The sequence below is a fragment of the Aythya marila genome (assembly GCF_965140915.1).
Source record: "Aythya marila genome assembly, chromosome: Z".
NCBI lineage: Eukaryota > Metazoa > Chordata > Aves > Anseriformes > Anatidae > Aythya > Aythya marila.
This window is the reverse complement of record NC_139080.1, coordinates 53,286,212-53,311,905: the sequence shown is the minus strand read 5'-3', so window position 1 is coordinate 53,311,905 and position 25,694 is coordinate 53,286,212. Positions and strand designations below refer to the sequence as shown.

At 43.4% G+C, this 25,694-nt stretch overlaps 1 protein-coding gene across 9 annotated transcripts in view; it reads right to left on the bottom strand.

Moving 5' to 3' along the window:
* The window catches only part of LOC309889632 (PH and SEC7 domain-containing protein 3-like), a 107,433-nt gene that overhangs the window by 10,820 nt on the left and 70,919 nt on the right, over window positions 1-25,694 (bottom strand). For all 9 annotated transcript variants that reach the window (XM_082782541.1, XM_082782542.1, XM_082782543.1 and 6 more), the window contains 6 exons: window positions 25,626-25,669; window positions 18,527-18,720; window positions 15,936-16,006; window positions 9,629-9,786; window positions 8,652-8,796; window positions 5,337-5,480 (listed from right to left, as the gene is read on the bottom strand). In XM_082782541.1, the coding sequence (XP_082638667.1) occupies window positions 5,337-5,480; window positions 8,652-8,796; window positions 9,629-9,786; window positions 15,936-16,006; window positions 18,527-18,720; window positions 25,626-25,669 (756 nt within the window). The remainder of the gene's footprint in view (window positions 1-5,336; window positions 5,481-8,651; window positions 8,797-9,628; window positions 9,787-15,935; window positions 16,007-18,526; window positions 18,721-25,625; window positions 25,670-25,694) is intronic.

Here is a 25,694-nt window from a genome sequence, read left to right as displayed (position 1 = left end):
AAAAGTGCTTAGCGAAAATTCTTCCAATTTGTAATAAAATAAAAAATACCAGGTAATAATACGTATTTACAGGAAAAAAAAAAAGCTAAAAGCTTTATAACTGCTTTGAAGAGTGGAATATAAAAGAAAAAAAAAGGAGATTATGTGACTGTGTTTCCAAAAAGTCCTTTGAATAAACAAAACCACATAGAGGAGGATCATAAAAGAATACACCTAAAAAATAAACAAAAAGCATCCTTATCAATTCCGTATCTGGAGCTCCAGAGACAAAGGCATTTAGCAGGTAAGATGTGTCATTCAATATGAAAGGAAATGGAGAAACAGAAGGCAGAAATCTGACAATGCACTGGGCTGATGAATGATTCATCACACAATGAACGGTACACCTCTGCAAAAAAAAGAAGCCAGGACAGTGCTCTAACCCTGGTATCAGCATAACACTCATCAAGGGAGAGGAGAACATTACTGCCATATGGAATTTTATTTGTTGGTCCAGTAAAAACACCACTTGGGTCACAAGACCTAGCATTAAGAACAGAAATCCAGGACCAGTTTCCTCCCTGCACTTCTGTCAGTGGCCATTTTACCTTGGGCTCTGTGGGCTCATGATGTCTCAACTAAGCAATGCATCTGAAAGTTTCTCAATTGATTTCAGCTGCAAACTTGCTCTTTTAATGATCTGACATTTGCAGCTACGTACTCAATTTGGTGGAAATTTTTCCCTAAAAGAAAGCAATCTGGAAAATTCTGTCAAGAAAATAAGACACGGAAATTAAAAATGTTCTGAAGCTTTTTCAATTTGAAGACAATGTATGTACTGTACGCATTTCTGAAGACTGAATGTATGTAATGAAGATGAGATGAGACAGCCATCCATCAAATTCCTGGCTTCACCTCTGACTGACAGTGCTCGAAACATCTCTCGCTCATAACTTTGCCATCCTGAGCAATCATAACCTGGAGTAGCATTTTTTCAGACAACAAACAAAGAGGTAGCATTCTTTGCTTGTTTTTTACAAGCAAAAGCACCAGCAAGGAAAAGTGATCAAGGACACATCCCTAAACAAGAACCGGGCAACTCCTTGTTCACCTCCCCTCACAAGGAAATGCCATTGCTTGTATTACATCAGGAATAAGAACGAAGGGAACTCAAATGGTTGAATGAAAAGAGATTACAAGAGCCTACTGAAAAAGAAATCTGGCTTCTTCCTCCCTAATGGGACTATGCTGCTTCCTTTGGAACTAACAGGTCCTTTTTGCTGTGCTCAGGGATGTATTGGTCTGGCCCTTTGTACACTGATGAAAGCTCTGGCCTGCAGGCTCTGCCTGAAAGAGACAAGTACAAAATACTGCCTCACCTGCCTCTTGTCCTCTTGCTGTAACCTCATGCAGCAAAGTCTATCACCAGTTCCTCGCTGATCCTGACAGCGCTTTATTCTGAAGGAAAGGTTAAGGAATTCCAAAACTGGTAGAAAGTTTCCATTCAGGATTTTTGTATAGCGCTTTTTTTTCCCCCCAAACTTCTGAACTGATACTTCAGCATGGTCTGTGCAATCTGTGCCAAGTGTGAAGGTAATTCAGCACTGCACAGCAGCACCTTGAATCACTGTCTCACACCCAGTTCAAGTTGGTACCACCATTTGCCTGTTTAGACAGGCTTTCCTTGCAGTGCTGGTCACAGATTTGAACCATGCAGCTCGACTGCTGTTCAAGGGTCTCACTAGGGGAGAAGATATCTTTTGTTTCCTGTGCTATACTGCTTCTGCTTTGTCCTGAGGAATCTGAGACATAATTCTCAAAATAAAATTGACAGAAAACAAACACACACACAACAACCTCTTTCTCTTATCAGTCTTTCCAAATCATCAGACACTATAGCCTACGTTTCATCCTAACTCATCGTGCTTCCAAGAGTGATAGAAAATAAACTGTCAGTCAAGGGCTGAAACCCAAAAAAACTATTTTGCTCTCCTAAGTTGCACAACACCCCTATGGAGGGCAAGCGTGTGGCTTAAGTGCACGTGAGTGCTGTGTCCAAAATTGACTATGCCATTGATCACAGCCCTTTTATCACTGCTGTTCAGCCAGCTATCGCATTGGTCTGGCACAATTTTGCTTTTGTAAACCCACATTGATTATTGTTAGCCACCTCCTTGTCTGTAATGTTTTTGGAAGAGATTTCCAGTAGAATTTGCTCTAACACCTTTTACCTGGATGGAGAAGAATCCAATCAGCCTGTAGTTCTCTGTACCTTGCCCTTGCTGAAGATAGGAATTTATTTTCATCCATTCCTCAGGAACCTTCCCTGATTACCAGGATCTTTCAAAGGTAAACAAGAATGGCCTCCCAATTACATTATCCAGCTCCCTCAGAGCTCCACTCATTGGTATGACCCATCAGATCCCATAGATGTGTGTCTATCCAACTTAAATTATTGCCTGACTTTGTCCTCATTCCCCAAGAGTAAGTCTTGCTTGCTCCAGATTCTCCCACTGGGCTCATGGTCTTGCAATTGCTGAAGGCTAGGCCAGTCTTACCAGTAGAGACCTAGACAAAGAAGACATTGACTACCTTGGCCTTTCCCTTTTGTGACCAGGTTCCCTGCTTCATAACAGGCTCCAGCTAGGATACTTATTTTCCCTGTTTGTTCTGCTGCTAACATACCCATAGAAACCTTTCTTCTTGACCTTCACACCTTCTGACAAATTCAACTTCACTTGGGCTTTGACATCCTTAAACCCAACCTCACATGCTTGGACAGTATCTCTATATTCCTCTTATGTCATTTGCCACTGCTTCCACTTCTGTACATTTTTATAGTTGATTTTTTTCAGGAGCTCTCTGTTGATCCATGAAGGCTTTCTGACACCTCTGCCTGGTTTCTGGCTCATCAGGGTAGAGCGTTCCCGAGCTTGAAGGAGATGATACTTGAAAACTGACCAGCTCTCACTGAGCCCTCTTTCCCCCAAAGCAGTATCCCATAGGAGTCTTCCAAGCAGTTCCCCAAAGTCAGCTCTCCTGAAGCTCACAGCTGTGATCCTACTCTTTGATTTGACAACTCCTTACAGGATCCTGAAGTCCACATCTCATAGTCACTTGCTGCCATGTTTGTCCCTGGCTTTCATATGCCCAAACACTTCTTCCTTATTCATAAGTAAGAGGTCTGGCAAAGTGCCTTTCCTTGTCTGCTCCTCGACTACCTGTATTAAGAGGTTGTCACTGCTCTCCAGAAACCTCCTGGATTGTTTGTACCCTGCTGTGTTGTCTCTCCAGCAGATACCATGGTGGTTGAAATTGCCCAGGAGAACAAGGGCCTGCAAACACAGGGCTTCTCCCAGAAATTAGAAATGGCCTATCAGACAACCAACACAATGTCACCCGTCTTGGTGTGCACACTAATCTTGACCCACACTCTCAGCTGGCTCGTTACCCTTCCCTAGGCGAGGCTTCACATGATCCTGCTGCTCACCCACATTAAGGATGACTCCCCCTCCACTCCGCTCCATCCATGTCTGTCCTTCCTAAAAGGCCTGTATCCATTCGTGGCAGCACTCATGCTGTGTGAACTATCCCATCAAATATCTGTGGTCCCAACGAGATTGTAGCCTGCAACTGCACACAGATCTCTAATTTACTCTGTTCATTTCCCATGCTGTATGCATTAGCGCACAGGCACTTCAGAGGCACCTACCTGTACTGATTGCTCAAAAAGGGTATAGGAGCTTTCCCTATAATGTTGTCCTGTGGGCACTTAATTATGTACTATGTGTGAGATGAACCCGCTTTAGCCCTGTTTTGTTCATTATGAAGTCTTTCTTCTTCACATCATTGTGTACTCTTCACTTACCAGCCCTTTCCACCACCTCCTCATTTGATTGTTTATCAGATCATTTCAGATACGTGGGATGTGGAAAATCAAACTGGCCAACTGTGCTCCCTTCACAAAACAGCAGGACCACATCTCAAGCTCACCATATGCAACAACAGCAGCCCAGAGCTACAGCAAAATCAAACACACAACGAGGGGCTACAACCTTCCTCTGCAACAGCAGAAGTACGCAGCCAGTCAGCCCAGGAGCAAAAAGAGGCCCTCCAAAATAATAATAATACATATAATACATGCTGAGAGGCTTACTTCAGCTCTGAAGGCTTGTATTACCTCCACCATCTCCTTTGGTGGTCCCCCTGACTTCTTACCTGAATGGAGTTTCACTAAGCCACAGCCTTAGAACTGTTTGTATGTCTGGGGAATGCAGGAGAGAGCTCTGAGCTTTTCAGTCCAGTAAAATACACACTCTTTGCCCAAGATGGAGAAGAGAATACCAGTTACAGCCTGAATGGAAACCAGGAGCCACAGAAGTCCCTGCTCCCAGACTCCTCTGCTCCACTGTCAAATCGGTGTGCTCATTCCCATGAAGAATTCTCCCCTTCCTGGCAGAAGGCAGCTGTCTCTATCAGCGGTTCATTAAGGGACCTTTCTCTCTGCAAACACAGCCAATAAACTTTAATCTCTTGGAACCTCTATGGATCATAACAGAAAATACCTCTGCTCTTCCTTCAGTATGTGGATATTCCTTGTAAGGCAGTGCCTGCCTTAAGATCCGTTCAGATCCAAGGCAACAATGACTTGCAGTTCTGTGGGGAAAATGCTCAAAGGTGCAGCCATGAAAAACACCAGCCATCTGCTGGGCTGCCCAACCCTTCCCACATAGCCCTACAATGTGGCAGACGCAGTAAAAGATAAAAGCTGCTGTCAGAATCTCAGAACAACGTCCCCGTACAGCTGCCTAAATTGCATCAGTCACTCCTGTGATCTTTAGTTCTACCCTTCACCTGCTCATCCTGATGTCTAGCTCACCGGTAGACAACACAAATAGCTCTCGAGAGGCACGTTTATGACATAAGTTTTAGAAGAGCTGTTCCTTCAGAACATACCAATGCAAGATAATAATTATGATCTGTATTATTCCACAATGCAGTAATTCCAGGTAAAGACTGGAGTCCCACCACAGTGCGCAACACACAGTCTTACAACATGAGACAGTTCCTGCCTAAAAACCTTGTCTTCAAAGAGATAAAACAGGCAAGGACAGAGGGTCATGTTTTTCCATTTTATAGATAAGGAGCTAAGCCCACAGCCAAATTCACAGGAAGTCTTTATCAAAAGAAAGAACCACATCCCAACTTCTGGGATTGCTGTGACATATCTCTCAAAAAAGCACATCTTCCTCGGTGGGTAAAGGTGAAAAATGAAGAACTCCTGGATTGTATCACAAATACAAGACCAGCTCCATCCACACCTAAAAAGTAAAAGCAATAATGTTTCCCATACATACCTCAAACTCCAGATAGTGGTCTTTCAGTTTGTAATCATCTACTTCCTTTCCTTTCAGCTTCTTGTCAGGAGGGTAAGAGCGATGTTCAGCAAGCTCAGTGGAGATCTGCTTCAGCTTAGCTTCATGGGATTTCAGCTGTTCATCCTTCAGAAACACGAGGCACACAAATTACAGAATATAAAATATTCTATAAGCAAAGGAAAGTAAACGGAGATCCTTTTGCAATAACAAGTAAATTCTTTCTTTCTTTCTCTTAACTAATTTTAATTAGATTGATCAGGCCTGTTTTCCCAATCCTTTGTCCCCAACAGCTCTCTCAAAGGCATCCAAGCAAAGTGGCCAACTTTGCAGAAAAACTCAGCAGTGAGCAGATGCCACTGGGAAGGATAGCAAACCTGTCATCCCTTGCCTTGCTGGGAGCAACGGAAGCAGCTTGCTGTAGAGCATTACTGACAACATGACACTTCTGCTCTAATACATTTTTGGCAAATTAATTAAGGCTGTTATACAGAGTCAGACTGAGGGCAGAATGAGACAGGCAGAGACCCTGCCTCAGGTCTTTGCAATATAAAAGTAGCTCCTTCCAGGACAGAGAGGACAGGGTCCTTACTTCCATTTCTATGCTACCAAACGCTCTCCAGTCTGTGTTTTCCTTTTGTTCAGAACAATGCAATGAATCCAGGAAAGGAAGGGTTGTCCTCTCCTAAAAAGGTATCTCATTTTGCTAAGCTGCTACCAGCTTTTTTTTCCCCACTGTGCAGTTGGAGAGAATGAGGAGCTGCTACTCCCTCTTTCTAGGCAATTTCCTTTATCATAATCCCAGGCCCACTCACTTCCTCCAGTCCATCTGTCAGCTAACCTTCCCTCAGCTCAGAAGGTTTCCAGCTCCTGCTGCATGGCCTTCTGGCCATCTCTAGGCTTGGATCTAAAATTATGTTTGATTTAGTTAAGTCCAAAATATAGACACAGTCATGCAAACCTCAATGACTTAGGCAGAGTCATAACAGCAGGTAGCGCCCAGCTCAGCTAACAAATATTTACCTAGCCTCAGAAGAGGGGACTGCTGCCAGTAGTTGTCCCCCAGTGGTGTGGATGTGCAGCTTGCAGCTTCAAGCCTCTTTCAGACTTGTCTGCAGCGCACTGAGTCACACCAAGGACTAAGCCTTTTAGCTCACTGAATTGGAGCTGCAGAAAAGAGCAGAACGGGGAAAACTTCTACAGAGGACAACAGCTGATTCCCAGCTAATCTTGTGTTTCACCTTTTTTTTTTTTTGTGTGTGCAAGAAGACCGTAGAAGGAAATATGTGGGATAATTTGCCTCCGCCTATACATGGGTGGGTTCGAACTGATCTCTACTGACTGCCAAAAATCCTTGTTGCTGTTAGTAACTACCCTGGATCTGCTGCTTTTTCTTTAAGTATCCAATCACTTCTTACTTCGTGATAAATTGCTGGTCTCGGTGACATCCTGTTGCAGTGAGTTCTCCAGTCTGATGACAGGAGGTCTTTGAGAAGCCATTAATTTGGCACTTGTAATTTCCAGGGTAGCAGCCCTTTGGTGTTTTTGTGTGTGCAGGCACACCCTCAGAAAGAAGGCACACAAAGCTACTAGATCCTTTCTACACTGGTTGTTCCTTTGCATATAGTTTTGTCACATCCCTCTGGACTAACCAAGATCAGACACTGAAAGCAAACTCGTTACAATGATCTTGTGCAACCTGTCATGTCCCCCACCCTCCCTCCCTTGCCCATGTTATGTTCTTAAGGCATCCTGACTTCTGTCTGACCGGGAAAAAGCCCCCTGAAGAAGTACTGTGCATCATGATTCAGTCCACAAAATCCTAAACAGCAACCAGAGGGATTTGACAATTCATATTTTTTGGTCTGCCAAATGAGAAGCAGCCTGCTGGCAGCTTTTCCACACTGACAGATAAAAGCAGACATGTTTCTGCTTGTCTTTGAATTTATCTGCTTTGAACACTTAACATTCTTCTGCCTTTAGCTAAAACAGCTTATCTTATTTCACTTTTTCTGTCTCCTCTTCTTCAAGACACAAACCACAGGGCTATATTCTATTTTTTCCCTTTCCAGATTAAACAGAAACAGTGAGAGTAGGAAACAATGTGCTAAATGGAACAATCACACAGAACAATGATGAGTAAAAAGGCTTTTTTTGGTGACTGGGGGTAAATTATTGAAACCCCATATCAGTATATAAAAAGTATGTATGAGTAAAAGGACAAGTTATTATTATCCTGTATGAGACATGTTTTAAACTTTAACCCAGAATAGAAGATAGAAAGTCGGTCACCACATCACAAGGAAAACGGCTATTGCCACAGAGAGGGAAAAAGCAGGGGCGACATAAAAACACCCTCTTAGAGAAATGCAGATTATGAGATAATGGTTTCTAAGGAGTGTTGCTAAGCTATGAAGATGGCAGGAACGCATTTAAGAAGCAATCCAGCATGAAGAGATGATTAAAAGTTACAGGATTTTATTTGTAAAATTATATACCTAGGGCTGGGATCTATCCCCTCTGCCACTCTGTCAATCTGATTGACACAATCAATAGTGGGTTCCTGTCAATGCAGGAGGAACTGCAGGCATTCATCACATCAGAGTACACAGAGCTGTAGGTTCAAGCACCAGGCACGGCCAGTTTGAAAACAGCAAAAGTAGGTGTTTGTTCACGCAGGAAGTAATAGATGTGTGGAACTCCCTGCCACAGGTTGTTGTGGAAAATAAAAGGTTATATGATCACAAGGGAAGACCATGGATGCTCAAGTAAGAGATAGCTGATAAATAGAAAAGAAGAAATCCCTCAGCTGATAAGGATTGAAGTCTGGAAAAGTATTATGGGAAAAATAGAATTCACGTTTGACTGATGAAATCAGCTTTCACCCTTTATCACCCCAATAACCCAAACACTCAGGAATACATGCGTTTCTTTTGAAACAAGTGGCAATAAACCCTCAAATTCATAAAATCACCAGCCTGATGGTATTTGAAATGTCCTCTGCAGAGCTATATCCATGGAATTAAAATCCTGTATCTAGTACTAGGCACACTAGTGATTGTTTCTTTCCTTCGGAAATATAAAAGAATTATACTCAAGTCTTCTCCTTCTCTCCCCCTACTTAAAATCTTGGCTCAGGAAATGAGCAGAGATTTACACTGCTAGCAGACATCCACACAAGCCTATTTCTCCTACAAATACCAGCACTGACAGGAACAAAAAGTAAAGAACCACCTTCCAGGCCCAAGCGAGTCAGAGAAATCTCCATCACCTACCCTCCATATAAAAACAGCTCACCTGAGATAGCTTCGTTGTGGTAGCTGGCAGGAGTGGGCGACTGAACTTCTTCTGAGAGCCAATTGCTGCTGGAAACGGTGGTGCAGAGAAGACAGCAGCCACACAGTTAATCTTGTTGATCCAGGTCTGCATTTCTTCTTGGCTCCTGGGAAAGAAACACATACTGAGAACCTGTTGACTCAGCCTCCTCTCTATCTTCGCTACCCCTTCAATGGCACTTTTGAAGTGAGAATATGAACAAGTTTCAGTCTGATGAGTCTTCTGGCTCTTGTGAGCAGTTAGTGTCTATAACTCACCCTAACATGCATCTTTTCCTAATCCAAACCAAGTGACACAGGAAGCAGAGGCAGAAAATGCCCTGATTCAGATGTGTGTCCTAAGGTCTCAACTGTTCTGTACCCAGCAGATCTCTAGGAGGTTTCATGTGGATCTCAGTAGAAACAGGCTAATGTAGAAAACTGATGAACAGGTTTTTAATGCCAGAAGCAAAAGGCAGGTCATCTGTTCTGTCTGGATATCACAGCCTGAAGAACTTAATCAAATTACTCTTGTATTATGTACTAACTTTGTTTCTGACCAAAGTGTATCTTCTAGAAAGACATCCGGCTGGGTCCTGATGACATCAGGAGCCAGAATCCAAGACTGCCTTCGGTCATTTGTTAAAATGATTAATCACCCTGACTGTTAGAAGTTTGTGCCTTGTTTCCAAATTGAATTTCCTGCAGCTTCAGCTTCCAGCTGCTGCATCTTGTTATGCCTTTCTCAGCTAGATTAAAAAGGTTCTTAAAACCTGATCTTTCTTTCTCATGAACTACTTGTGCACTTTAATCAAATCACTACTTAATCTTATTTCTGATCAAATAAACAGATTGAACCTCTTAAGCCTCTGCTTTAACTTGCCCAGGCATGAATTTACCCCTCCTAAAGAACCGCTTTCTTTCCTGAACTATTGGCACAAATCAAAAGAGAGCACTTACTGGGCTTGGAAAAGCAGGACCCTCCAATCTGCTGTTTTAAGCTTGAGGACATTGGGTTTCTTCTCATAGTCTGTTGCCTTGGATGCCAGCGCATGATGCACGCTAACTGCATTCTTCAGATCTTCCTCCGACAAAGCCTTTTCTGGCTTGTACTCATCCTACAGGAATTAACAAGATAAAAAATGGCATCTTATTTCTTCATGTGCTACTCCTCTTTCCTTAACCTAAGAAAAAACCTTGTTGCATAGTCATGAGAAGTACCAAAGTATGTGAACTGAATGCAATGTGACTTGAGCACTTGCTGTTCCCACTACTTTTTAAATCTCCTTTTTTGGTTTTGGGTGGGTTTTCGTTTTGTTTTGGCCTCTTCACAAGGGAGAAGTATTTCTGCTATCTGCCTTACAGAAGAGAGGTGAACAAGGAGTATCTGATTATCACAGCAGCTACAGACTATTTGTCTTCACTTCAGGAATCCTCCATGGACAGCTCTCCAACTCCACTACTCAGCTGCTAGTTCCTGCTTGAGTTCTCAGCTCCCACTGCTCAATTTTTATTTTTTCTCAACTATCTTTGTACTTCCTTCTAGATAGGCCCTCAACAGCAGAGAAGCCTTCCTATCAGTCTCCACAAAGCAAATATAGCAACATCGTTTAAGCCTCTCTTTTGCTATGCTACCAAGGAGGCATGATGCTAGCAGTGACTGCTGTGCCAATACACTGACAGCTTTATGACCCAGCACCATCACACAGCTTCTTTGCACATCTGCAGCCTTTATTGCAGAAACAAAAAGGAACCACCCTGGGTGACTGGGTCAGCTCCAGGTTACATCACATTACACAGTCTCTTTGCAAGCACAGAGCTGTATGTCCTGCAGGAGGGGATAGCTTCTCTGGGCAGGGTCTGCAAATGACAACCCCAGTATGGTCCTGACACAGCAACAGTACCACTCCTAACAGCAAATTATGAAAAACAGGGACACAAACTCCTCTGTGTTGCCGTTATCAGACTGGAATCTCCTGAGCAACAAGAGCTGGGTGACTGGTGTAGACACGAGTTCAGATTAAGGCCCACCTGACTATAAATGTTTTTCTGAATATACGGAAAGCCAGCAGCTTTAAGGAAAAAAATCACTCGTCAGCAATGCTGCACCTGCAAAAATAATCACAAAATTTCTTAGGGAGAGGCCAAAGCAGCCTGCAACTGTCTCTACTGCTCTCCTTTGATATATCACAGAAATCAGTCTCATCTGAAACACCCACCAAGGGAGTCGGTATGATGGCTGCAACACTCAACAGTAATTCCCTGCAGGTGTCATAATTATTGATCCCTTCACTTGAACACAAGAGTGATGAGTCCAGGTTTAGCAGACAACAGACTGCAGCACACAAAACATGCACAGGGACAACATTAGCTTAAACACCCGGAGAGGTACTCGTCCTGGAGAAGAGCTGTTTGACATGCAAGAATTGATTTAGAGGGCTTATCTGGTGGTGCACAGGCAGAGGCAGCAAACGGAGGCAATTAGGCCACTGCTAAGGGCATCGGTGCTCTCACCAGTGAGATGCTGGATTTGCCAGGGCCTCTCCAGGATGTGTTTCACCATGGACAACCTGATATTTGGACATTTCTCCAACACACCAGGGAGGAGACAGCCTACCAGCAATATCATCACTGCAACCACTCCGCTGGGGGACAGGCAAGGGCACCACCCACCACAGATCCGTGGCAGGACTAATGGCAAGGCACTGCTCCACAGATGGCCAAAGCACAGCCTTCAATCCAGCTGCCTGTGACAAATGAGGGTTTCAAGGTATGGTAGAGAGCTAAGCCAAATGCCTCTCCCCTCTCATAGATGGGTCCCAGCAAGTTTTGGAGGGATCTTCAGATCATGATGTACTTCACCTGCTTCCATTCAGGGCGCTCCTAAACCTTCTTCATGGAAAATTTGGGAAAGTCCCTAGCCAAAGGGCAAGAACTGCAGGAAGCTGTCCAACACCTGGCCCAGCCCTATCTTGAAGATGAAGGAAGCAAACCCCAAGGTCAAGCCCCCTGCATCATGGGTACCAAAGCTGATTTCTTTGGTAGTAGCTTTGGGGTAGATGACTGGCTTCACTATCCAGGGGCACTGAGAAAATTCAAGGCCAGGAAATGAACTTAGATCCCAAAAGCATGATATTCTGGCTTTCCTCAAATTACTGCCGTGAGACATTGACAGCTATTGCCTTGCTTGGTGCCTCCCAGCCTTCTCTGTGGGATGAATCCAACGACCACAACTCGCTCTGGTGCCTAACCCTGCTCCAGAACAACTCCACATTTGGGCAGCCCCAGAAGCAGCCCTGACCCAAACCCCTCCTTATCAAGGGAAAGAGTTCGGGATAATCCTTGCTAATCCTGCTGGATCCGCTGGCTGCCGTCTACCTTGACAGCTGGGGCTCTGCCAGGCTCTCCACCAGCACTGATCGGCATACCGGAAACGTCTCCGAGGACTTGGCCAGCCTCAGAGAAAGTCGGAGGGATGTGAAGGCGCTGTCAAAATTCCTCCCCTAAGGCCTCCAAGCTCTTCGCAACTGGCAGGGAATGCTCGGGGCGCGGGAACACCCCTGTCTCACATGCCTTCAAGGACAGCACATGCTCTGGAGTGCTGGTGTCAGCACGGAGGTGGAGCTGGAAGGAGAGGCAGCTCACTAAAGTTAGACCACGGCAGCGGCAAGAAATAGATGAGGAGCCAGAAAGGAAACGCGACCCCTGCATCGACTGAGGGCTGCTGCAAGTGCTGCACACCACACAAGTACAGGCTGGATTCGTCTGTCTAAGACTCCCAATGAACGACTTTCCCATCTTCTGCTGACCCAGAGTCAGCGTGTTTCTGTATCCATTTTTGATAGACCAAAGAACTGCAATGGGTTTTTTTCATCAGCCAACGTACCCGTGGGTGGGTTTCTCTGCTCAGTTGCATGTGACAGATGCAAAATTATTTCTTTCAGAAAGTCTTGTCACTGATCTCTTTACATCATTATGGCTTTTTTTTCCTCCTCTCTCTCTCTTTTTAATTTAATGGAGGAACCACGTTGGAGAAAAGTTACATAAAAATATTTGAAATCCCACATTATAAGGTGTATAAGATGTTACAAACCTCAGAGCAGAGTCGAAACATGTCGCCCATGTCGTGCCCTGCCTGCCCATAAGCAATTTCAAGCAAGGAGGTGAGGTCAGCCCTGTGTCCTCTCCTTACAAACCTCTCGTCTGCATGCACATCACATCCCATGTCAGTCTAGAGAACAGACATTCTGTCAAGCTCCTACTTTCCAATTTCCTCTTGCTATAAACAGAGGGCAGGAAATTAACCTTGGCCTGAGGATGTCCAGAGTCAGGGCGAACATCCCAAACATGTCAAACTTCTCATTTTATATAATATTGTGCAGGCATGTTTAGTTGGCTAATTGTGATAGCTTCCACTGAGCCCCTCCGGTGGCTTCTTTGCTCACTAATTCAGAAACCATCTCTCTCAAATCACTCATTAAAAAAGGAGAAACAATATGCAGCACAGTAATTAGCACTGGAACACTTCCAATTGGAAAAAAAAAAAAAAAAAAAAAGTAAGCAGAGACCAGACTGCCCAGATAAACTCACCTGTAAATCTCAAATGATCACCATTTAAGGAACCACTCTTGTCTATGGTCTTTGACAGCAAAACAAGGCGATGTAGACAGGGATACAAACAGAACGAAAAGCGAATCAGGCCCACACTACCCAATGGGGGAATCACAGCTGTTAATATTTATACTGGAGTAGTGTCTTGAGGAAACAGCTGAGCTGCAGATGAATACAGAAAGCAATAGTGCAGAGGCTTGTATGTTTGTGTGCGTACAGCACCTAGAACAGTGAGATTTCTCCCTCCTCTGCTTGAATAGCACTCGGTGCAATGAAACTATCATCACAGCTGTTCCCTCCACAGATGTACAGATAATGAGAGAAAGAGGGAAAACCTGTGTGTGCGTGCACCGTGCCCAGTAGCACCACATAATCAGGAGAGAAGGGAAACAGCCATGGAAATCCCTTGCCCATGACGACCACCAGAGTTCGGGATTTCTACAAAGAAAACAAGTTGTTCTAAAATGCTCCTGAACTTTACGAAATTAGGAAGATTTCTGTCTCCTGGTGTATGCTTACTCCAGAATTAAACAACAGTTCACTGACTTTTACTATAACTAAGGTTAGTCTAGCTGCATGTTTTAAAACCCTGTCATCCTCAACTTCTAAGCCACAGCTTAACAGAGCAAAGATTGTTTCAGGGTTGAAGCAAAGCCCTGCTGGACCTTCTGGAGCTGAAGAGAAACCAGATTATGTTTCACTGCTGTAGTACAAGGCACTGCTGCTGAGCAGGGTTTACAAGCACCTCGGGGTGGCCCGTAGCTACCCCATCACTCTTGGAGTGAGCCATTTACCATCAGACCCCTCTGTCAACTGTTTTTGGCACTAAACCATAAGTCTTGCTTGTCACTGTGCTGCAGCTTCAGAGAAAGTGGTTTCAGAGCTAGGTGGGAAAGAGCAGCTTTGCAAAGTAACTACCCTGTAACCACTGAATTCAAGTGCTGTGACAAGTGCAGGATACACAAATAACAAATAAATGAGAACAAGAACTCCACCAATGCATTTTCTTCTGCAAATGTGCAGTCAGATGTGAAACTACTCTCTTGTTTTCCAAGAGATGGAGGGTGACAGTGGCGAGAGCAAACTGCTGCAGAAAATTTGCATGGTACATCAGCATCTATACATGTTGTCAAAGGAAAAGTGTTTTTAAGCAGTATTCCAGTGATACATGCAGAAGTTTTTAATTAAGACTCTAGAATAGATAGCATCTCCAGTTCTTACCCTTGAATGATTACTAAGCAACCCTCAAGGATCAAACAAGAAATTAATTCATGTGCCATGGACAAGGAACCTTCTTGCTTCTTAGGGAGCCATGCAGCCTTTGCAGGCAACTGATAAATATGACTCCAGAAATCAAAGCAGTTGTCTTGAATATACACAGGAAAGGGCAAATACAAACCTGCCAGGAATGCCACTTTACTAAAATTGCAATGTACTGTCACCAAAAGGACCAGAGAGAGGGAAGGGTCAGATGCAATTAGGGAGACTTCGTTCAAGCCTCCTGCACTGGCTTTGAGAATGTCACACCCAACTTCCAACCCAAACCTTTTCCTCCTGCCTGCAGATTGCTTTGTCTGCTTCAGCATTTCAGCCCTCTCAAACAGGCACTGAGTGCAAGACCATCCACCTCATAAACCACATGCTGTAAGAATTTGATCCAAACTATTCAAATTTCTGCCTCCAATGAAACCAACATCTTCAGAAAACCAGAGCAGGAAAGGAAGAAACATTATGCACTTCAACTTGCACTCCTGACAGTCACAAAACACATTGGAAATGTAAAAGTGCTTTCAATGGAGCAAAATTCTACAATGCAGGGCAACGTGGACAGACACCACCGATTTCAATAACATTTCACTTACACTTGGGGTCAAAAAGCCTTAAAAATCTACCTAGCTGCTACCATTTATTTCATTTTGTCAGTTCTCACTCATATAATACATCTCACTTTCCAGAACAAGTTACAGTTTAAGACTTTTATAGTTAAAGCTGTATAATAATACATCTAAGCTTGCGCCAAAAGACTTGAAGGGTTTGAGCTGATTTTTTTTTTTTTTTTTTTTTTTTTTAGACTTCTTGCTGGCAGGGAATAAAATTTGTTAGAAATAAGTGTTTCTATCTTGATTTAGGAAAAAAAAAATGGTATCCTCCAGTTTTGCGATGGAGCAGATTCCTACCAAGACAGAGCTGCTGTTAAACTGTTTTGCAGCTGCTCTTGCAGGCATTGCAGAAAAGTATACTGAGAAAAGACTGGAAAGGAGGACAGCCTTACAGGAGGGTGAAGTCATACATATCAACTGCAGTGTTAAAAGCAGCCCAGAGGAATGTATGCAAGACACAGAGAGATGACACCGTCTTTGCTGGTGAAGCTGGCTGTTTTGTCAGTCATGAGTGACAGCAATGGTATAAACTGGAATTGACAGGGTGGACATGTGGATGGGGACAATGGGACTGAACTTGAAGCTGTGAAATAAGGGAGGGTGTCAGTGAGAGGATTCATGTCTGAATGCGTGTGTAAACAGGATGGGAGACAGAGAGAAGAGCTATACTGTGTGTCAGAGAGAAAGGAACCTGGAGGTGGGCTGTGAGAGTGGAGAAGATGCCTGCTGCTTTATCCCTCTTTAATTACTTTCCAAAAGACAGTGATTTCTCCTACCTTCTGCAAGTACAGGACTGTTCCCTTCAGCACAGCATAAAAGGTTTTCCAGCCTCGCTTTCCCCGGGGAGCTGCAAAGAAAACAAATGAAAACCCATTTAACTCAGATCCATTTTTACACTTTGTCTAGGCAACAGGAGAGCTACATTAGTCCTGTGTTAAACCTCCTTTGTACTCTCCTTTTCAAAGGACAATGCAACTCAGCACAGTGCCTGCACATACCTGCTGTGAGATAAAGTAATAAAACAGCCCTGACGACAGCCCTGGACTGGATCAGAAAGGAACAGGAGCAACGCAGAAAACAGGCCAGAGAGATCTGGTCTTTGTGCTCTTGCGGGTGGGTGTACACTGCCCCTGTACAGCTATGTCAGAGCTCTGTGCCGTGGCGGTGCTTTCAGTAGGGAACACCCTTTCTCCATGCCAAAACAGGCTGGCAGGCACTGCTCAGACACAGCTTGAAAATCAACACCTCCCAAGAGCATCCTTCCCTCTTGCAGCTGCTGCACACCCCAGCGGGCACTGCTGCTTCACCCCTCTTCCTGCAGCCACTGGGGAAGCTAAAGAAGTGGATGGAGAGGGGAGCCAAATGAAATCCTAAGAAAAAAAAATCACCCCTCAAGAAACCTGAAGTGGCACTGAAGAGCATAAGAGAGACAACATATCCATCCCACAAATTCCCAGGAACAAGCAGTGGGAAAAGAAGGTGGGAGGGGGAGCAGGGAGGTGAATTCAGCATGAAAGCTGCAGTCTGAAATTCAGCTGTGGTACAGGGCAAGAAGGCACAGGCTGTACAGTCACAGCGACCAGAAGCATCTCAGTTCACTCTCCGCCAAGCACGCACCACTGACCAGCATCATGCTGACCTCAGTACTGAGATTAATACATGACTAAAGCATCACCCTCAAAAAGTGTCTCATTCTGATCTGAAGACACCAAGTGGCAGTGAAGAAATTACTAGTCCCTTGCTCCAGAGGTTAATCATTTTCATCTTACACAATGAGCATTATTCTTAATTGGCATTTGTTCATCTCAGCTTCCAGCCACTGGCCCCTGTTATGTCCTTCTCTTCTAGACTCGTTAAGTGCTTCAGCCCTCAGTACTCCTTTCTTAAGGAAATATGTATAGCATGTAATCACACCACCTCATTAGCAATCCCACACAAGCTGATCTTGGCCCTGCAACAATTACTTTAAGAAATGAAATATGAAAAGCCCTAACTTTAAAAATTAGTTTCATTTTACTTATGACTAGGAAGTCTGAATGTAACTTTTTCAAGAGTTGCATGACAATGAGAGACAAGCCTCTAATGTACAAAGGAAATTCTAAAGGCACGGCCCTAATTACATTACTCATTAAAGGATTATCCCCAAAATGCCAATATCCAGTGCACTGAATAATGAGTGATTCTGAATATTTATAATTAAGTTAATAATGGTAACCATATACAATTACTTAAGGTTAAGTAAACATAAGTTTAATAAAGAAGAACCTATTCAAAACATCCAGTCATCACAAAGAATCTGATTGGTTCGATTACGACATCTCCACTTGGATTTAATTGTCCAGCTGCCAGTCTTCAGGCTGAAAACAGTGACCTCCAAATGCACCTCCTAAAATACACTAGCACAATATGCCAATGCAAAAGAGCTTGGCCTAACTAGAGAGAGTTGCAGTTAGTGGAAACCAACCACAAAGTTCCCTTTTGCCTTCAGAATTCAACCCAACAGTATGGGCCATTGGTAGGCGATCTTCAATAGTGGCTGGGAAAAATACAGATGTTCTGAGTAGCCTCTGCTGTTTCCAAGACCATAAGCTGAAAACAAACTGAACATAAAATCATAGGATCGTAGACTATCCTGAGTTGGAAGGGACCAAAAGGATCATCGAGTCCAACTCCTAATTGAAGATAACTGAACAACAACAGACACACCCAGTCAAATCAAAGGCCTTTGATAATTAGTGCACCAAGAATGGAAGTAGGATGAGAAGGAAAGAGGACAATTAAAGTAAATAACAGACACAGCAAGATTATTACAGGGGCAGGGATAAATTGCATGGCATAATTCTGACTGTTACCAAAAGCTGTTGAATTTGTCAGCTATGTGCACAAGACGGGGGAAGAAGGGAAGGAAATACTTAAAGGCATATCCAAGCAGAGATCAAAACCAGCCTTTATTTAAAGACAGACCTAGAAGGGAAGGAAGGCTTGAAACAATCTGTTATAACATAAGGAAAAGGAGAATTATCAAGCTACTACAGACGAGCTGTAATTCACTAGCAATTGTTTTCTCTTCTGTAAACCATGCACTTCATTTTCTTTTAGCACAAAAGATTCACACTGCTTTGCTGTATCATATTACTCATTATGCACATGCATTAGAGTAGCTACAAATGGGACCGAACAATGTAAATCCTGGCCTGATAGCAAGAGTGCAATAATCCAATTGCTTTGTTGTTTGTTATTGCTGCAATTTCCCCTAATGAAGCAGTACTATTCACCTGGAGAACCACACAGTCTCATCATTAAGTGGCTCTGTGCAGAGATAACGAGGAAGAGAGGAAGAGAGATGTTAAGTGTGAAAGATACTTACTTTTCTTTCCATCCATATCTGCATGGATTTTCCGAGCCAGAAATCCAGTTTTATACACAGCAGCATTGGGGTCATGAGGGATGTCCAGAAATGGGTTGTTAGAGTTACCAATTCGACTTACAGCCTTCGTCTGGTTCCCATTATCTTTTTCATCTGTACCTTCCAAATGAGATTTTTTTTTCTCTTCTTCATCCCTTAAGAAGTAAGGAAAAACAAGAATGAGTGAGCAACTGACCAGCAAGGTTTCATTGCAGTAACCCTTGCACAGTCCTTGTTAAAACATACCTCCCACTCCATACAGGACCCTATGCAGTGAGAAACCTAGACACGCACCAAAACACAGAGAGATCATAGCAAAGCTACAGTTCACCTACTTCACCAGCACAGGTCATAGGAGCTGGATTTTAAAGAAAGCCAAAGTTTGCCTTTTACATTGCCAAAAGGCAGGCTTTCAAGAGTGTTCTCTGTCCTCCAGCTACACCTATTTTTATTTCCACTTATCCGAGTGCTAAAATAGGAAATATTTGCCTGCTGGGCTCTCCTGAAAAATCTCCAATTTCTCCATGAATTCATATGTAGATGAAAAGAATTAGATTACTACACATCGCTGTGGCTTACTCCTTAACTTAGCATATGAAACACAGCCTCTAACTCCTTTTCTTTATTTTCCTCCACAGACTAGCACAAAAGTAGTAATTTAAAAATAAAAACTACAGTAGGTGAATTATGTTATCTGTATTTTAGAAACAAAATGCTGCTCAAAATGTTACTTATTAGTACAATGTATTCTACACAGCTCTTGGGAACAACAATGCAACCCTTTCAGCAAGTCACAAGTGTTGCCTACCTAATGAATGCCTTCTTGCTCGTCACAGCCAAAAGCAAAAAGGATAAAGCAACTTAGAAAATAAAGGGTGTCCATCTCTGAAAACGATAGTTTTCAGAGAAACAACGGGCCACCGAATCTGGCTGGATGGCACATCTGTAGGAATCATAGTTAGTGTCAGACTACAAAGCAGCCCTGTCTCCTTTGAAGTCCCCACACATTCCTCTCCCGGTGACTGCCCAAGGTATGACAGGGAGGCTGAAGGCTGCCATTTGAAGGATAGGGTAGAAAGGCTTCTCTTAAAACCAGCACCTGACAAAAAAAAATCATTAACACTTCAGTGCAATGATGGCCACTTGTGGAGGGAAGGTAAAACTTTAAATTGCTGCATTTCACTGGACCCAGATAATCAGCACCCAAAGCAAAACTTCCCAACATGCATACATTCACAGGTGTTTATCAGACAAGGATCAGCAAGAATTAGCAATTAGCAAAAATACATCAGTCCAAAAGCTCCTCTTACAACATGCTGCAACCACATCTGCCTGTGCAAATGACCACCCACAGGAACATCCTCCAAGAACTGCAGGATATAGGGACGATCAGGTAACATCCCAGCCTTTGCTAGCTTCCTGGGGAATTTAGCCTGACGAGATACCAGGGTAATGACCTGATATGACAACAAGGAAACCAAACCCAGAGACACGGAGGCCAAATCAGTGCACTCAGCAGTGCCAGGGAACATTCCCAGCTACTTGAATTTGATCACCTCTCATGTTACCTCATGCTTGGCATGGTCTAAGCCCAGCAGGCTCCCAAATAACTTACAGGCTCACAATCAGAATCAGTATAGCCAAGGACCACTCTTCTGTCGGAGGGTAAAACTTTTTGGCAGTACGGGTATGGGTGCTAAGTATTGACAACCAGCCTGAGAGCCTCAGAAAGCTGCCAGACACTTGATTCAGTTGTGGAGAAGGTAGCTATGGTGGTGCAACATATCATCGTGGTGTGGTCTGGAAAGGTCTTCTGATTAATAAGGTGAGTCAAATTTTTACTGGAAGATCTGATTCCTGCACGGGAGACCAGTCCTTGCATCTCCCAGGCTACCAGTCTGTGTTTTTCCACTAAGAACATAGATATATGCAATTAACTATTTGCTGGTTAAAGCAATAAGGGTATCCTTGTGCACAGTTTGGTTGAAGCCCTCTCCGAAGCTAAAAAGGGGAGGAATTTCTGACAATTTTGGTTGTCCCCAGCCTTTCCAGCGCCTACTGCTCTGACTAGCTGGTGGCCAGGACAGACCACTGTGTGGCACACACTTCTTAAATGTGTCTGTTCCAGGAGCACATTCTTTCCACCCAATTCTCTGTGTATTTCACGGTGCCTAATCCAGACTAAAATCTTTCTTAGGGCACTAAGCACTCAAGCTGATTTGTCACATTTAAGTGCCTTGTGAATTCTGGGATCTCAGCCAAGGACACAATGGATTTCTCCTTGTCAGCAGAGACCTACTGCAGTAAATGGCTTAGGATTTTTTGGAATGTGCTATCTTCTTCGGATCCATGGAAGCGGGTTATCCAATACTGATCCTGTCCTCTGGGAATGTCCCTGTGCCCTCATCCAAGCAGCCACCAGAGTTGTGATGAGCAGTTACAGGGATCCTGGACAGCCCTAGTGCTGGGGGTGGTGCTCTCAAATTCAGCATCTCTGGGACAACTAAATTGTCTTCAAAAGACAAATTGCAGACAGGGCGGACAAGTACATAATGGCATCTGCTGTCCTGACAGCTGGCAGCAGAAAACAAGCCTTTAAATGGCCCTTTAAACTGACAGTGGAAATGGGACATCCTTGAGACTCAGAAGCCTCATGCACTTGTTAGACCTGGACACTGACAGTTCGGATGTCAAGATGCACAAGCATTGCAGAGAACATGAAGGAAGGGATGAACAGCTGAGCACCTTCTATCTCCCTCTGACCCTGAATACCTAGCAGCAGCAGAGACAAAATCAGGGGCTCTGGGACCCACTTCTTCAAATGCTTCATTTTACTTTGGCAGTCAAGAAGAAGAAGAAGGAAGGAGGATTGGGAGGAGTTTCAAAGCAGCAAAACAGTTCAGGTAATGATGGTCTTTGGTTGTGTACCCTCTGAAGTCAGACGGATAATACTGGTCAGGACTGGAGTCAGGTAAGGACTGATAAGAAGTACATGGATGCTTCTTTGCCTTTGTTTGAATAGAAAACTTACATGACATGGCAAGAAAAAAGACTGGGTTCATCAATTTAAAAGAAATGGCATTTAAAAAATATTCCTATGTGTAACATATAATTATACAAATCTGTGGGACAGACAGCATTTTTATCAAGACTGTGACTCGAGAAGCCAATGGAAAGAAGTTCCCCTTGGCATCTTTCCCAAAGGGAGGAGAGAAGAAAGGAGCGCCAGGTGACTACCAGCCAACCCCTCTCTAAAACTAATCATTAAGCTGCAAGCAGGAAATATCCTAGAATTTGAGAAAAGAAATGGTAATTACAATGGAGAGAGATTTCTGGATTTGACCTAGAAAAGGGTGAGCTTCAGCACAGATGTCATTATAACCAGCTCAGTCTCAGCATCCCAGGTACTATTGGCTCAAATGCAGCCATCTAGTTTCTGCAATTTTGTAAACAGCAATTTGGGATTTCATATTATTAATTCCAAATTACTATTCAGTTTATTTTAAGATGATTATTCTATTACTCGTATCACCTGCAGCAGAAGGCAGACATATTATAGGCAACGGAGAACTAAGTTCACCATCACATTTCCATGCAGACATCGTGCAAACAAAACATATTTAGCTCTGGCACCTTTGAAAATCAAACTCATTTTTCTTATTCACTTGAAAGCTGACAACAACTGATGCAAAAGCCAAAGGAGAAGGAACACCTACAAAACCTGGGATGTAAGATTATAGACAATGAGACTGAAGGGATGTTAAAAGGTCAGCTTATAATCCATTCTAGACAGATACTTGTAAAAACAGCTCAGGAAAATCTCCAGTGAAAGGACTTTTATAGCTCGCTCTGGCAAAGCTACTTGCTGGTTTACAAGAATTATTGCTAGATTTTTTATTTTTATTTTTAATGTTTAACAACGAATTCTCTTGTTTCAAATATAAGCCCATCCACAATGGGTGTGAAGAATTATTCACACCTATCTCTGCAACAGCCTTTATACAACTCAAAAGAATACAACCAGTTACCTCTCATCAGTGTTATCTTTTCTCAACATTCGTATTCACAGGATCTTGAATTCATTTAGTCTTACAGGTGATGTCAGGGCAGAACAAGACGTTCCCAATCAAGTATGAAAAAAAAAAATCATGAAAAAATCTAGTCCCTTGGGAGAAGTTTAAGAAGCACGAGAAATTATTACACGATTATCATAGCTAAATGCACCAAACTGGGGTAGTTCCAGTGACCTCAGCACACTGAAAACAAGGTGGATTGGACTAACTGGACAAAACAGTGCCTGGCTTCACTGCAACCAGTAGGAATTTCTGCCAGCGACTTCAGTGAGGCCTGGCTACTTTGTGCTTGACCAGCAGTTCAAGGAAACGAACTAAAGTCCAACAGAGAGAAGAGATCTAGAGTGGTATGCAGTGCAGAGAAAACATGGAATGGGACAAGAGACAGAAATCATACATATGATGGTCAATTTTCCCACACTGCTTTACTCAAGGCAGGCGGGCAAGAGGAAACAACCAGTAAATGACAGAATACCTCCTGGTAGTTCTGTTGTGAAAATTAATCAAAAACCTGGGGGGGGGGGGGCAGGTGGAAGTTTGCACTCAAGAGCTACATTTACCAGTTCTCCATGGATTCCGGGTCAGATTTGCTTATTTTATAGATCATGGCATGTGATTCACTTCTAACCTTTTAGGGAACTGGAACCTGCAAGTACTGCAGAGAAAGGAATTCTAATGTAAATTCTCTCCCAGAGCTGTACTCGTGTTTCCTTGTTCATACAGCATAAAGGAGTATTTGTCCTACTGAATACCTGCGGAAATAGAGGAGGAGCACATCTGCTGATTAAAGGTGCCACTTCTTTTGACTACAAATTTGAATTCAATGGTAGCTTTTCCTCTCAGGGGGCTTAGGACTAGACTGTAATTCTACTGGAAGTGGACAGCAACCTACTTCGTATGATGACACATGCTATCTTGTAATTAGTGCGATTAGGATCGGGTAGCAATCTTCCCCATCTCACTCATCAGTGTTAGCCGTCCCTGCCTAAGGACTTACAGACAGCCATTAATCCACCAATAATGCATTACCAGAGAAGCTCTTAAACTGCTTCTCAGCTCATAAAAAACAGCTTTAGATCCTCAAGGGGATTTTAGCTAACGGAAAGGTGTTCCTTCATCTTAAAAACACCACGAGGGAGGTTATGCTGGATTTTGCAGCCATATTTCCACATTGCCTTACCTCCCAATTCTTCCACAGCCAACTCCATCAGGTGAAGCAAAGGAATACTCTTTGGAAAGGACAGAGAGGACCTTTCTCAGTCCTCTCGCAGCAAAACTGACCACACTTCCTTCCCACTCACCTTCCTCTGCAGCAGATCAAGAGACAGTGATTTGCCTTCTCCCTCCAGCTCAGGCAGTCCTGAGGCTGCTTGAGGTTACTTTATACCAACCCACAGCAGAATAACAGTGAGAAATGTCTTCATGCTCCCTCTTCCAGCCATCCCTCTCAGGCCTAATCTAAAGGTACTACCTCTTCAGCTTTGTCTAGAACAAGCTGTGTTTCTCAGCGTAGAAAATAATTTGCACACAAGTCCCAGCTATCTTCCCGAGTTGCATTACAACCACATCCCAAAGCCTAATTTAAGATTCTGGTTTCCCTCTCTTCCAGCCTGCTTGCATTCCTCCCCCCGCCCCCCAACTATTCATTAGCAATGGATATAGTCTGGACTACGTAAATGCCAAAGAAGTTATTACCTATACAGGACCAGGTCATCGTATAAATCACCTTGACTGAAGCTCATGGGAGCAGAGCCAAGCATGAGCCAATTCCCACCTGGAGGCTGCCCAAATCGATTAAACACAATATGGTCTCTTGCCAGGAGAAAAATTCTGACGTGAAAGTCATAACAGATTCTGCTGGGTCTAAAGTACCTCTGAGAAGGTATCCTGCAAAGCGCTCTGATCTTGTGAGGTGTGAGACTCACACAGCATGCTCCAGACCCAACACATGGTTTGGGAGAATGTCTCACCCTGCTTCTTATAAGGCTCATCAGAGGTTGCACTTCCCGGTGGTTCTCATTGCCAGTACACCTTCCTCACTACCCTGACGTTACCTAACACATTTCCAAAACAGGGGCTGCGATCCCAGTTGGGATAACCAGCCCTTGCAAGCAATGTTTTATGCCTTGACAAGATACTCACTTGCAGAACGTAAACTTAAGGAAGATCAGAAGTCAGAGGGCCTGCAAGACCTATGGCAGTGGTTAGGACTGCTGGCACAAAAGATGCAGTAGCATGCAGTCTTAGGAAAGTGAGGCTTCAGATAGGTAAATCCATGAAGATAGAGACATCATTCTATTTTACACCAAAATACACTGTTCTGCAAGAGGCAAGGTCTAAAGCAGACCCTTCTGCTCTGTGCTGGCATACCTTGACCACATTAAACCTAAGCACAGAGAAACGTCAATTTAACATGATTAGAAATGGAAGCTCTCTCATCCTCATTGTTTCAGTAGTTAACAAGTGTTAGTCTGTCAAAAGCAGCTAAGGATAGGGGGATATCAGACTTTGTCCTATTTATCATCTTTCATATTAGGTTGTTGTCAAGTTATCCATAATTAATCAGGAGACAAACCAAGACAATAAACCAACAGCAGGAAACTCAATCCAAGATGTGTGTTTCTATTCAGTGGTTCTGACACAATGTACTGAAAGATAAAGGGAGAAGTCAACATCTGTTTTATTTATGCAGTCACAGAACAAGAGAGGATTTAATTTCTCTCTTTTCAGGCTGAAGTTTCCTACAAAATGAAATGTCCTCTTTCCTTACAAATGCAATTGGCTCCTATCACTAACAACTCCCCTCACTGTATAAAAAGATGAGGCAGTATTGCCACGTCATTCATTAACAGAAAAGCAAAGTCATTACACACACTGGCTATCTTCTACAAGCTTTGGAGCCCACTCAGATAGTGGCACAGGAATTATAAACAGGTTACTACTCAGGTACTATTTTTAAACTCCTAAATCCCATGCAGTATACTTACACTGCCCATTCAAGCTTCTCATTCTTGATTGAATTGTAGAGAGCCTGCAAAGGGAGAGAAAGGAGATGT